Source organism: Athene noctua, chromosome 1, assembly GCF_965140245.1.
Source record: "Athene noctua chromosome 1, bAthNoc1.hap1.1, whole genome shotgun sequence".
Lineage (NCBI taxonomy): Eukaryota > Metazoa > Chordata > Aves > Strigiformes > Strigidae > Athene > Athene noctua.
The window spans coordinates 165573233-165588067 of NC_134037.1; the positions used below are offsets into that span (position 1 = coordinate 165573233).

Sequence of the window (14835 nt, forward strand, 5' to 3'; positions counted from 1 at the left end):
TTTTCTCTGCTGGTTGGTAGATTTCTTTCTAAAGTGAGCTGCTGCTGAGCTCTGATGTAAATGCCTGCAAGTTAGGTTAGGTGAATTTTTCTCAGAAATTAGAGCTTTTTATCTAGAATCCCGTTTTTAAATGTTTGGCCTAATGAGCTTCTGCACAACATGTAACATGGCCCTCCAAATGGCTATTGGGCGAGGCAGCCTGGAATACACTGACAACACCCTCCAGCATGTAATTCCTTTCAGAGCCATGTTGCCACAGGATCTTTATTTCCCTCTTACTTCTATTTCAGTGTTATCATGCATTCTCCTGAGGTGCCTTTCTTGCTAAGGAAGTTAAGCAAAGCAGCCTTCAGGGAAAATAAACATATAGTGTGGCTCTTTGTGTTCAAAGGAGACTGTTCAGAAAACACCCCAAGCAAAAGAAAACAGTGGAAATTTCCTAGAACCCTCCTGCAGCAGAGTTTCTTTGCTGTGTGGTGGAAAAGTACAGCTGGGTAACTGCTTTCAGGAGTCAGAAATGTTAAAATTTTGTACCTTTTTTGAGAGAATTTCACTATACAGAACATTCAGTAAAGCCACTGGCCAGACTGCCTCAATCCAGTACTGCATCTGGTTGCACTTGTGGATGCTGGAGCAGAAGTCACAAAGCCAGTTGATGCAGGACCATGTAAGATCTACTGGCAGGCCAAGTCTCATGGTAAATCGATGTCTATCAGAGTATGCTGGTCTTTGCTCAGACTGTGACTGAACTACCTTGGAGCTGCTCCAGAAGCCTAGGTTTCAGATCCGTTGCATCTCTGGACCTCTACTGATGGGATGCGTTTGGTTTTGTGGAGGGGTGGTAAGCGTTATTTTGTCAAATACATTCTCAAAAGGATCTCTTGGAGCATGATTGTTCAGCTCAGCCTGTGGGCTGGATCCGGTACCCTGTGACAATTTTCTTCTGTCTCCAAAGGACTCCAGATGCTTCCTTGGGCATTTTTAACCTTACAAGCTCCACTGGTATATGCAAGGCTTTGAGAATAACCCAGTTGCCTCCACAAGCACCCCCAAGCTGGGCTATAGTGTAAGATGTTAAAAACCCATGGTACATACCTGTATTAAAACAATGGCTTTTTCATGATGGGATTGTGCCAAAGTAATTATCCTATTACCAGCACAGAACAGTGCGCATATTCATGCAAATAAAGGTTGCAGTGTTTGGACATAATTTAAGTTGTTCATTGTACTTAATTTATGCAGTAAAGTAAATGATTCTTACAGATAATCTTATTTACAAGGCGTTTTTTGATACCACATTGTAAGACATAGCAGATACTGAAATTCCTCTTTTGCTTAGGAGTGTAATGTTGAATGGCAAAGCTCGGTTCCTATACCTTATACTGTCCACTGTTGAGTATGTGGTTAAATACTTTGTAATTAAAACCAGGTTATGGATTTTACAAGAGGAGAATATCTTCTTGCTGTGACTTTCCAAGCTCTACTATAACAGTTTTTATTAAAGTTACTGTGAAAACTTATGCTAACAGAGATCTGCTGGTATACAATGATGCCTAGAAACTGCCCTTATTTTCCATTTTGAAGATGAGCAGGGCAAGATCTCAGTCTTTATATTCTTAATTTTGTGTGTCAAAGAAACACTTTCTGACTCCATATCACAGTTCTTTTGATTGACTCCTCTCCTTTTTCTGATTGACAGGTTTTCCTCTGTAACCTATGCTATCTTCCCCAGCTCATCTCACTTTGGCAGTGCATGAATTTGAGCCCCCTTTTCTGCTACTTCTGTGTGGCATATTGTGATCACTGCCGTTTCTCTGAGTTTATTCCCTAGCTACTCTTAGGAACTGCAAATGTGGGGGGGGAGCATTCCTGGAAAGCAAAGCCATTGCGTGACAGAAGGGAGGCAGTACTGCGTTGGAAGATGAACACCTCTTACATGTTTTCCTTGCAAGGGCTCTCAGGTACTGTTGGTCATCACACAATTAATAGCAAGTGCCAACTCATTTTGAGTCAGTTCCCTCACAGTCTTGAGCTACAGAGTGTTTTGAAGTGCTGGCGGCTACATCTCTATTAGAAAGTAAAATGTGCTAGAGCCTTTTCTCTGACTTTGATGTAAAGTGGCACAGCATGGCTTGAGTCAATAGGGCTGAACTCTCCCTCAAAAACCCATGAACCCATGGTGTTCTCATTTACCCTGTCTGCAAGGTAGGGTCCTGGCTATGTTATGCAGCCCCAGTAGCCTGGCAGTGCTGGAAACAGCCCAGCCATGCCAGCAACTCCACTATTACATGCTCTAGAGAAGCTGTGGATGGCGCCTGAGCCTATTGTGGCCTTGGGTACTGTCCTGGTGTAGCCACGGCCTAGGAGGTAGCCTTGAGGAAGTTCAGCAATCAAGTTCAAAATAACAGAAGACGCTGTGGCAAAGGTCATAGTACTAAGGGGCGGTGGAAGGGGGAGAATTTATTGTTCTGCATTTGTAACCACATTAGGGTTCCTATCTATGGCTTGGAGTGCCTGAATGCTACCATAATAGGAAAGTAACTGATCATATATTAATCAAGCAGTTGACTAGTGAGTCAAGACGGTGGCTTGCTTCATGCATAGCTGAAATGCAGCTCTTGCCATAGTTGAACAGCAAAGCTATTTAAAGGCACAGTGTTTACTAAGGAAGTGAGAACTGGAAATTGCACAGGAAATTAAAAACACATCATACTGATTCCCATTTAAAATTTGGCTGGGACATTGGAGATCACATGCATGTAGCTGCAGAAAGAGACTCCCATAACTTTGGACTGAATTTGTGAGGAGGATCATGGCACTGTCTCCTGGAGGAGAGGATTTAGGACTGTATTATTTCTGCTGGTGGGGCATTGGTCTGCAGAGACAGAGGGACCTCACTATGCCAGCTCTTGATCCCAGCACCATTTCCTTTGAGCTCCCAGAGGCTTCCACTTTTTTGCCAGTCACTCTAGCACTTCTCAGGTACAGATTTAGCTAGTAAGAGATGAAATTATATAGCTGATGGCCATGTTAATTTGCTGTGTTCCTTGTTAAACTTCTGCAAAGTTTGATCTCTACATGGGGATATGAATTATGGCCTCTAGTTTTGTGCCCAGAATACCTCGTAGATACCTGTTAACACACAAGTCTATGCATCAGTTATACATTTGTAAACCATTTTAAAAGTCTGTAAGTGATACATTAACTATTTTGGAGATGAGGAATGATTGCTTAAATAGTATTAGCATTTAAAAAAAATAGTATTTTCTTCTATTAATTGTTGGGCAAAACTAATTCATCTGTAGCTGGCTATGAATTAGTTGAAAATATAATTTTTGTAAACTGAATTTTATTACTATTCCTTTCTGTTTCATTATACATTATCCCAATATAAATAGTTTTGTGCTTCTTTGTTTATCTTATGTCAGAAATAGTATTGCTGCTCTCCAATGTTATTACAACTAGGAAAAAAAAAGATGAATCAGACACTTCAAAAGCCTCATGCTGAAATAACATTTTTTAAATTGTAAAAGAACAACCTCTATTTTCTACAGCAAAACTAATTTTTCAAATTTGAGATAACACTGCATTAAAAAATAAAGGTCAATTTGAAGAAGAAAGGATTCTGGTTGCCTAATGAAGTTGTCTTCTTTATACCAAATTGTAATTTACAGTCTAATAAGATGATGTTAATTCTTTTCTGGTTTGCTTTGAGTGCTACTAAGGGGCCATTTGGTGTAGTTCAGATAAGAATAGCTGTTATATTTAATCTGATCACTAACAATAACCTTTATTTCCCTTCACACTGTGTTTTTGAAGTCACAGGAGACTACTGGGCTCCAGGGTTTGCTCTTCAGTTTCAGAGATGGTTGCTGTGTGGACATTGCACTTCTCCAGCACCTACCATCTTCAAATAACTGACCGTGGAAAATGAACACCCTTACATAAACCCCCCATTGTTGACACTCAAACAGGACAGGCAGCCAGTGAATTTGAAAGGTGGCCCTTAAATGTCCGAGTTCATTATGAAGAAACAAGAACAAATGTAGTGATGTAGTCCTTGTCACAAAATTAGTATGTCATCCTACAGCATTTTTAATGAGTAGGAAGGAAAATTATTAGTTTATTCTTGAGCTAATTAAAGAAAAACTGTGCCCGTAAAAGTGAAGTAGTTGGATTTTCTATATAACAGTCAGATAGTGATAACCCATTGTGTAGATATGCATGGGAAGAAGACAGAATTTCTGTCTTGCATAGTCCCATGGTTGCTGCTCATAGGACTGAAGTGACTGTGCCTCTTGTGTCTGAGTAGGCGATGGGGCCACAAGACTGTCACACTGAGGTAATTCCACAAAGGGCTGGCTGGTACTGTGTTAGGATTATACCAGCACATTGGTAAAGCAAGTAATTACAAGACTTCCAGGGATTCAGGTCTTTTGCAGATGACCACCAAACTGGAGATTAGCAGGTAATATCACAAGAGCCAATGCCTTTAAATTACTCTATCAATCTAGGAAAGTTAGACCAAAATTTAATAGAATGTTGTGTTGTGACATCAGGAACATGCATGTGAAAAAAGTAATCTCCAAGAGGTTTGCGCCTAGACAGTAACTCAGGAGGCAGACAGAGCTAACAGAAAGGCCAGTAACATCCTGATGTAGTAAGGGCAGTCTAGGCAATGAGAATATTGCATCACACCAGCAGTATCATGGAGCTCCATCCCTCAACATGCATAGTTACCATGCTAATGAGCTTTCATCAGCTCCCTGGGCTATAACAAGCAGGCTACTCATAAAAATAATTCTCTCTGGATCATCCCACCACTGGAGGGGTGCTGAGGCAAAGTCCTCAGAACAGCCTTGTCTCCCCAGACCACAGTTGCAAGCTGTATACACTAAACTAGCGAGGTCGCAAAACCAGTGCAATGCTCAAGGCCCTGGGACGTGTTTGTTCCTGATACCACAGAAATCAATAAACTGGAGCTACTGAGCTGATGATCTCAGGGAGGCCTCTACTTGACATTTTATTCAGAAAAAAAAAAGTCTGGGAAATAAATAAGAGGAGGCAAGGTTAGATCAAGGCTCTCTTCTGCACACCAGTACTATCTTCCTTTCTTCTCTTGGGCTTGGGCAACGTCCGCTCCCCCAACATTGCCATCTTTTCAGCTGCCCTGTGAAGTAAGAGTCTGCTGGGGAGCAGCAGGGTGACCAAAACAAAGGGTCAAAGCCAGCCTCCTGGGTAATGTGGCCCTGGCACTTATTATTGAGAAGCAGACTGTCTCCTTTCTTCAGCCATAAAGTCAGTTATGATGTTATATTTCCTCATCTTGTGCAGAAGGAAAAGGCTAGATTGACTCCCACAGAAGATGACACCCTGTCTTTTACTTCCTCACACCTCAGCTGAATACAGAGGGGGAAGAATGGCCACATTGACTCTTGGCTTTCAAAACTGGTACTTGTAAGGAGTTAAATCTGGCCTCCATACATCTAAGCACCCATATGTTTTCTCTAGCTGTCTGGTTGCTTTGTGGAGTCTAGTCTGATAAAATGACTCTTCCCATCACATAAAGATAAAGATAATGCTCTACATGAATGTCAACATCCGTGAGATTCCTGCCCATTTTGGTCCTCTTTAATTAGGGTCTGTTCTGCCTCATTGGACAGACTGGTGTAATAGCTTGGGATCAGAGTAGCATAAAGATTGTCACAGCTTGAATAATCTTTTGAGCAGTGGGAGGTAATGATCCTGCCTGAGGCAAAATACCGCTTCAGGCGTGTTATAGGGCACTGTGATTCTGTCCCACACTTCATCTAGTCTTTTTGCAAATGCTGTGGTTTAGCCCCTGAAAAATGCAGTATTTTTATGAGTATATTCCATCTTCAGTATAGTCCCGTAATTCCTGTTGGATGTGGGCCGGGTGAGCAGGGGCGGAGGATAGCACTTAAGGCATGAAATGCCAGTTAGAGGCTCCAGCCCATGCAATTTTTCATGCTGAATGTTTTTCCAGAAGGTGACAAGCAATCTCTATTTCATCTGGAGGATGGAGAAATTCTGAGAATAAAGAGTGAGTTTTCTTTTCCCCCAAGGCCATCCCTGCAGCTTTTGCCCTTCCCTGAACACTTTTAGGAAAGACCAGGCTTTTCAGCCTGTGTTCAGAGGTCGCAAAAGACTGCTTTAGGCTTTTGGCCCACGTGGAATAAGCAGTGTTTTCTTTTTCCAGTGTTGTCACAATTTATTTTACTTTATAGCTGAAGAGTAAATGGAAGAAATAGCTGAAAGCATATTTGTGAATAATTACACTTGCACTACATTTCTTGAGAGTTTGCCGGGCAAGATTTGTGTGTAAGATTTGATTGTTTTCCTTGTTACAGACAGCTTCATTATCCATCCAGCATTTGCAATGGATTACAAAGCACTGTAGCAGGTTATGGAGACAGCATTCTAATGTTTCATCTGGAAATGGAATAAATAGATCTTTTTCAATTGCAACGATGTGAAATGAGCTTTCAGCATATTAGATTTGGAAAACAGCTAATTAGATGTTGTTTCAGGCTCTCCTGCTGGGATGACTATTGTATATACTGAAGTAAAATCTGCACTCTGCAAGTTGTCTGTCTTTAGTCCTGCAGAAGTAATCTGTAGCACCAGACTGGTTGATCAGCAGCTGATGTGCTCCAATGAGTTTGTTCCACCGCAAGTCAGATTTGCCTGAATTGACATGTGGCCAGAATCAATCCACATTAAACACATGATTTTGAAAAACTCATCAGATGCTTAACTTCTGCTATGGCCAATCCATCAGTGTTGGTGGTGATCAGAACCCAGCACAGACATGTACTGACTCCTCCGGCTTGTCATGACGTGTTCAGAAGAGTGAGAATCATTATCTAGGAAAGGGAATTTGGACTAAGTATGAAGAAATCTTACAGGGAAAGCCTTCAAATAACTGAGTGGAGTGAGAAAGGTTAGGGAGTTTATTTTTTATGGTGGTAATGAAACTAAATCCCCGTAGAAAGCGCAGGCCAGTGCTTATCAACCCTTTTTGATTTCTGAATCCCTCAAAATCACAAGTAGCTTGTGAATTGAAGTGTACTGACAACAGTCTTGTTCCTCCTAGTTTCCTCATCTGTACCTGTGGTAGTCCAGGGATCCTCAGATATCCATGTGGAAGAAATCTGCTCATAGTCTAGAAAGTGTATATATTGACAAAAGTGTATGTGTGAAAGGCTGGGGAGGGAATCCAGATCTACCTTTATTGCTACATAAAGATGGCTTAGAAAAGGGTGGCCTGTTATCAGACAGAATTGTTGGCCCCCACTGGTAGGAATGAAAAAAGCAAGTTCGAGAGTAAAACTTCTGCAAGTGCTTGTCTATGCTCTGGCCTGCTGAGAGTGAAAACTCCCTGGGTTTTCAGACCACTTCCAAGCTAGTGATCCCTTGTGAATGGAATGCTAGGAGTGGGAGACAGTGAAAGAAAGAGGGACGTTTCTATGGGCTTGCTTTCAGTTCTCTGCATAAATTTAATGATTTGAGCGTTCAAACTTAATAGCCTTCATGTTTGAGATAGAGCAACAACTAGTGACAGGTAAAAGCTAGTGTGGCATAGTTGCATACATAGTAGGAAGGGTGCAAAAAGGCTTTCAGTCACTCCGTGCAGTGAGGTCATCTCTAGTCTGTGCAGATCCCAAGCCCAGGCTGGGTCTTCACTGTAATTGGGTCAGTTGTTAATTCACAGAATGGTAGAATGGTTTGAGTTGGAAGGAACCGTAAAGAACACCTAGTTCCAACTCCCCTGCCATGGGAGGGGCTGGTGGTGGTGGTGTTAGAACTCATGCTCTTAACTCCTAACTAACCAGTGAAACAAAACCAGTGTGGTTAGTGGGGTGTTATATATTTTAAATCATGAGGCAACTTTTAGTAAAGCAATTCAAGGTAAAAGCTAAACTCTTTTTCCCTTAGCATAGAAAAAGCCAGAGAAGGCACACCACTTAATTCTCTCTCCAGATTGACAATCCATCTGTTAAAGTATCTGTGTTGTGACAGTCATCAATAGAAAATGTTTTGGGGAGAACTCCAAGAAAATCCATTCCCAAAGTTTAGGAAATACCCCATCCAGCTCTTTTTAGTTTAAACAGGACTTAAATCTTATTAAGCAAATATGCCTGTGTATTTCTATATATATTCACTATATATTCAAATGTGGATATACCATACATGTATATAGAAAGAGAAAAGGAGAAAGAAAGCACAGGTATGTCATACATTTTCTATAGATGATATACATGTTGTTTTATAATGTATATTATGTATATTTGTGTAATCAGCATATAAATATTTCTATACCATCTGTAAGCTAACAGTTAATTTCATTGCCCATTAAATGTCTTGGCCCTTTTGAACACTTATAATTTCTTAATCTACAAGTTTAAGTCATGGCTGAAAACTTTTCATCCTACCATTTCTCCTTAGGCATGGGGAAAAAAGTGAAATAGAGAAAGAGTTCATAAGGAATTTTGGTTTTGTTTTCAATGAGAATGGGTCAAAAAATAAAAGGAAGTCAGGTAGATTTTAAGATACGGTAAATTATTGTAGATCTTCATGTATGGTAAATTATTGTAGTACAATTGATTTTAAGGCAGTGATGATGATTCATATCAAGTAAAGATTAACTGGCTTGGAAATTCTAGAGAAAAATTATATTAAATGCTTTCTTAAGTCTATTAAATCTTAATGTAAGATTGCTGAGTCAGTACCGCAGGTTAAATACTGCTAAGACTTGGTTGCAGTAGGAAATGAGTTGCACAAGCCAGAGTTCATCAAGAGGTATGAAACCAGTTGTGTCTACTCATCCATCCATCTGGCTTTCCCTATTGACACTTCCAAGGGAGAGTAATTTATATACTGAAAAGCTAAAATTGATGCATAAACTCCACTTTCGTTTTCTACTGCCAAGACTGACAGTTGTATCTAGTGAGTGGCTAGGGAGGATCCTAAAACTCAGAATGCTACAACAGAAATTAAAATCATCAAGCAGTGAGAAGACATTAGTCTCATCAATGTCAAAACTGATTAAATGCTTATTACAAGTATAAACATTTTGATAAAATATTTCTCCATAAGAAATAAGAGTATTTCTCCGTAAGTGATACTCTTGTCTTTAGAATAAGTTAATAGGACCCTATTAATAGAGGAGAGATTCTGACACAGGGACAAGTTAACCAATTTTTATTTTCCTATTACTGATACCACAGAGTGGTTGCTGCTAGAGCTAGCTAGCTGATCAGGCTCTCAAAAATTTCAAATGAAAAGTCCATATTTACATGTTCTGTTTGAAAATTCTTAGTTTTTTACAGGATGATTTAAAATCCTTTTTTGGTTTGTTTCCATATAAAATGTTGTAAATTCTTGTCTTAGTTCCCTTTAACCTATAAATACCAAATCAAACCCAACCCCTCTAAATACCAACAAAGTGTAGTAAGTCATTGTGAAGATAATAATTCCTTTTGAAATTTGATTTTAAAAAGTAATGTCCATTTCTCTGCTGTGTACACAGAAACGTGGAGAAAATGGTATCTGGCAATAGGAAAATTTTCACAAAGTGTTGTTGTGTTATAGTTACTATAGTTTAGGAACTGGTACCGAAATGTCTGTTTCTTTAACAAGCCACTCTAAATTTCAGAATATAACATGGCTTTAATGGGAGACTTCAGTTGTCTCCTGTCTCCTTGGCTGTGTCAACAACTTGAGAGCATAAGGAAGTAATTTCCAACCTTCACCCCCCCTTCCCCATGAAAAATAAGGCAATAATTGTATTTCTGAACTTAAGGTGGTTGTGTTGCTTCTATAGTTACACTAACTGTGCAGATTCTTGCAGATTTAATGGCTGTGGAAGTGTGTGATGTAATGTTGGTATGATTCATTTTCTTCCATAAATTTACTTTTTGACAACCTAAATTTTCATTATACTGTATAATCAAAGTTTTGGTAAGCTCTCAAGCTATTCTTCCCCTCCAGACATTCTCTTTCATCTTACATTTTCATCTTCTTAAATGTTCTTCTAAGCAAAACAAAATATGAAGTGAACATTTCTTTTATGTTAACATAGCTGCGTTTATTTGGTTATTTTAGTTAAAATCAGTGTGAAATACGTCAAAACCTTCCCTTTAAATATTTGCTCAGTTTAGAGTGGATTTTGGTCATAGAAAATGGACAGAAAGCTTGAGTTCTGAATAAGAATAAGAAGGCAAGAAATATGAAGACTCACGCTAAAATAATGAAATGGTGTCCCTGTTTCTAGTGGGAAGGAGAGACAGAGTGGGGAATGAGTTTCTTTTCATTTTAATACTACATTGAAAGTCTTTCCCTTGAAGTGCATTAACAGTACTTGGAGATGAGCATCCCAGAGGTATTAATCTCAAGAATACAAACCAAAGTGGTTTAAAATGGGTGAATTCTCACAGCTGTTTTAAGTAGAGCTTTTAAGTAGAGCTGCAGACTCCTGGCATGATATTCACTGCAGGACTGGGACACAACAATTATGTAAGTGAGTTTAACAAACAAGTTTGAGAGGAGAAACAGTGTTACGACGAGGTCAGCGGAGTGAATGTGCGTTGTCACTTTGTTAGTCCAGGCAGATTAGGGTTATTTTTGCAAAGATGGCAGGAGTTTTCTCAGGGCTGCACTTTTAACATGTAGGTGGATGAAACAAAATTCAGCAAAATCAGCTGGGTTGTCCACGTGGAGGCTGAATGCAGTTGAACTAAAAGCTGAGGACTGGGAATAAAGAAAGGCAAAGAGCCAAGGATTAAGGCTGAAAGGCAACAACGGCGCACAGAGAGAATGAGAGAAGCAGCACAGTGGCAGAAAGATTGAGCATAAATGATTCAAAGGGGAAGAGCAGTACATGCTGAAAGAGATGAGGTAGGAAACAAGTGAAGAGGTTGGAAATTTGCCTTAGGAAGTATTATCTCTTCCTCTAATGGAGGACCCTGATTAAAACCCTGATAAGAACAGGGTCTTAATCCCTAATTTAAAATACTTTAAGGTGCCTTTGTTTTATAGTAAACATGGTGACTGAATAATTTCTAGCTACAGGGTGTCACAGGAGGGTCCCTCTGCCCCACATTTTTAGCTCCCTGGGGCAAGAGGGGACTTGCTCAGACATCAGGGTGATGCTTGGTGACTGCCAAGCACCATTTGGATGTCGCTTCTCAGTGCCTAGCTACCAACAGGCTGTCACAGACTGCTGTTGGGAAGGGGTGGGGGATTTGATCAACTGTGTTTGCTGAAACTGGTCCCAGGTTTCTTTCTGAATATGCTCCCCATCATTACAGTTGTGTCTGTGAAGGGAAGAGGGGAAGGTTTTTCACCGGTGCTGTCCAGTGATTATCGCTGTTTGAAAAAACTATTATTGATGTTTTATTTTGTTTTCTTCGAGCAGATGGGCAGAAGAAGGTTCAAGAGGAATTTGACATAGACATGGATGCGCCAGAGACAGAGCGGGCGGCTGTGGCGATACAGTCCCAGTTCAGAAAATTCCAGAAGAAAAAAGCGGGGTCCCAGTCTTAGTAGCTACCTCACAGCTTAAAACAAAGTAATCCTGAAATGATTTGTCAAGAAAATCAGAAATAACATAAAGATGCATGTACAGAAGTTATCAATATTTAAAAAAACCCATTGGCAGATAACAAACCATGAGCTTGTGTGTGACTTCATCCCAGATGCTTCACACCCATTATCCTCTGTAACACACCATTTTACTTGATGTTGTAATAAAAAGTTAGGGTGAAGTAATTAAAGTGTCTGCTTTCATCTGTCTTTTCATATTAATCCAGCAGCCACAGTGTTACAAATGAACCCAGGCCTGATGCCTGTTTTCAGGTAAAGCTTGGAGATGTAACATCACTGTATGTTACAAGTTTTTGCTGAGGGATGACAGCACGCACCTCAGCCCTGCTTACCTCATTTGGAGAATTCCAGCTGCCAGCCTAATGTGACAATAAAATTGTTTTCTCGTAATGAGCTGAAAGTAAAAAATTGCAGACAGAAGCTGGCATGAGGTGAAGAGGTGTAGGAAGTGGTGAGCAGTTTATTGTTGTCTTGCAATTATGCCAATAAAAGTGGTTTAAGTGGGGAAGTTGTCCCTGTCCTTCCTCTTTTCATGATAATGTTCAGAAGTACCTAGCTTGGACCACATTGACTCTTATGGAAAAATAATAAAAATCAGGCAGAAAATACACAACCCAATTCCAGAAACTTTAGGTAGGTTGATTTTTTTAACCTGTAAAAATAGAAACTGACCCTCTAAACTCTCTTTTTGATGCAGCTTTTTATTCTCTACGTAATAAATAACTAGATGCCATCCCTCTCGTTCATATTTTCAGTATTTGATGAGTAAATCATAACAGACTCCCCATCTCTATTTTCACTGTTCGGTATTCAGCTTTAATGAGCCCCTTACTTTAACACTGTATTAGCCCAGTTTTTGATTGACAAAAAGCAGTCACAACAATGTCTGTCTTAATTTGGGAAATATTTCTGGTTTCTCCCTGTTGTAAAACAGTAACAGACCAGTTTCAGGCTCGATCAAAGTAGGGAACTTGCCTGGCTTCAGACCTGATCAGGAATTGGCTACCCATATAGTGCATGAGGGTGGTTCAGAAAAGGTTTAAACAAGGTCTTCGTACTCAGAAAAAGGAGCTACTTAGATTGAGCAAGTGGGACACGCACTACATAGAGATGAGTAAAAAAATCTTATTCTCTTCTTGGCTTCATCAGCAGATTTAGGGGTTCCAGTAGGCATTTTTATCTCTAGGGAAGTCAGAGACAGAAGCATTTTCTGAAGGACTGGTGTTTGCAGTGGTTCTCCAAGGCAGCAGTATGAACCTCACCTCCAGGCTGACAGAGGTAGGTGTGCTGAGTGGTGACAGCCTGCCTGACTTTAACAGCCTGGAGCCGGGTCTCCTTCAGGTGTGAGATATTCAGGTATAATTCCCAGCTCTGCCTGGGGGGATTAATTTCTTTCTCTCCCACCTTCCAGAGTATTCTGATCACCAGGGCAAAGGAGTCGTGTATCACTAGTCCCCTCATATAAATAGAAAGCTATGACCAAGGGGTAGGAATAGGGGGAAAGGAAGGATCTCACACAGCTGCTTCCATGAGAGCCCACCATAGCAGCAGTCCTGAAGGGCTGCAGGCCTCTAAAGGGAAGGCCCTCAGCCTTATGCAGGTTAAGGCACTTTTGCTGGGCAACAATTTAGTGAGGATCCCAAACCGGAAGATGGATGATAGGAGCTCTGACACCGTGCTGGTTAGGAGGAGCCCTCAAAGATGCCGAGCAGAGGAAGACTTATAGATCCTGTGGGCAGTGTAGAAGGCATGCGCAGAGACAACGTGTGAGATATGAGGTACTTTGTAAGCATGGCAAGACTGGGTGGGAATAGACAGGGCTTTTTAGATCTTAATTTAGAGATAAACATCTAAATGCTGCCCAGACCCTGCCTTAGGCACCTCTGTCTGTGTCAGGTCCCAGCCCTATGCATGACTTACCCACACGTCACCTGCAAAGTGAAGAGTTTTCCAAGCTGCAGCTCAGAGCTTTCACCGTAGGAGAACATTTTAGCAGCACTGTTTCTCCTCTTTTAGGAACTGCACAAATAAACCTCAAATACCACTGCTGCTGTGTTCAACGTGTGGTTTGTGGAGGCCACGGATTCCCCACTTGACTTTCACAGAGACTGCTCACCATATAATAATCACCTTAGCATAATAATTTAAAAATTGTAATGGGTTTGGATTGTGTTGGTGTCATTTTGTTTAGATGAACATATATCTGTAATAAAGGACTGCATCTGTGTTCTGCATTATGTCATTTGAAATAGTGTGAGCTCTGTAATGGCTACTTAATTGAATAAAAGCTGTGGGTAAGCACTAGGCTTTTATATTTGATCTGACATTCCTTGGACTTAAATTTCCTACACAACAGGAATAATCATATGGTTGGGACACAGAGAAAATGATTACATTACTGAAGCACAGCAACAAGGGCTGTTAGTAAATGAATTATGGCTCTTTCAGCAGCAGGGCTATTCTTTAATGTGAAGTTCAGAGTGCATCTTACAAATACAGTCTTAATATACAGTGAAACATAATGAGGAAATAGTGAACTGGCATGAAATTTGGATTAATTGTGGCTGCCTCTGTCAGACAATTTCCTTTTTATGAAAATGTGTTTGCATCACAGATTCAGCTCATGTTCCCAGGAGAGGAGAGCTTTCTTGCTCCTGAGTCCTGCTTTTCATTGATCCATTGTTCATATCCAAGGTGGCAGTTTTTAATTTCCTTTCTTACCAGTAACTCATGCTTTTCAAAGACCGGTCTGGATATTGCGGAGGTGAGCAAAGGAGTTTGATTCAACCAGAAACTTCACTAAGATGGGTGAAAGAAGACACTTAAACATTCTCTGTATTATATAGGTCTTTCAACTTCCAGACACTCACTGAGCTCTGTGGTTAACTGGCACTACCTAGCTAGAAGTAACCAAGTCATGGAAAGCAAAATTTAAATTAGGTGGATATCTGGGCTGATAAACCAAAAGTTCTCGTAGGTAACATGAAAATTACTCAGAGCAGTGGATTTTGCAGGAAACAGGGTTATCACTCCCACCACATACACCCACACCCTTCACAGACATATCTACACTGCTTTTGCTCCAAATTACTGTCAGATTGTCCCAAAAGAGAATAACCTACAGTTGAATGATCAAAACAATTGCCTGAGACTTAGAAATACTTTGTTCGCATCGTTGCCTGGACTGTAAAATAACCCATTAAAGTA

At 40.4% G+C, this 14835-nt stretch overlaps 1 protein-coding gene across 2 annotated transcripts in view; it reads left to right on the plus strand.

The window, feature by feature from the left end:
* PCP4 (Purkinje cell protein 4) overlaps positions 1–13934 on the plus strand; it is a 52558-nt gene extending 38624 nt beyond the window's left edge. Inside the window, exons 1-3 of one of the 2 annotated variants that reach the window (XM_074904008.1) lie at positions 6566–6599; positions 10276–10323; positions 11438–13934. In XM_074904008.1, the coding sequence (XP_074760109.1) occupies positions 6566–6599; positions 10276–10323; positions 11438–11568 (213 nt within the window). In that variant the 3' untranslated portion in view covers positions 11569–13934. Of the gene's footprint in view, positions 1–6565; positions 6600–10275; positions 10324–11437 lie in introns of those variants that run through there. The other variant, XM_074904000.1, reaches the window with a different exon arrangement.
* The last annotated feature ends 901 nt before the right edge of the window (positions 13935–14835 follow it).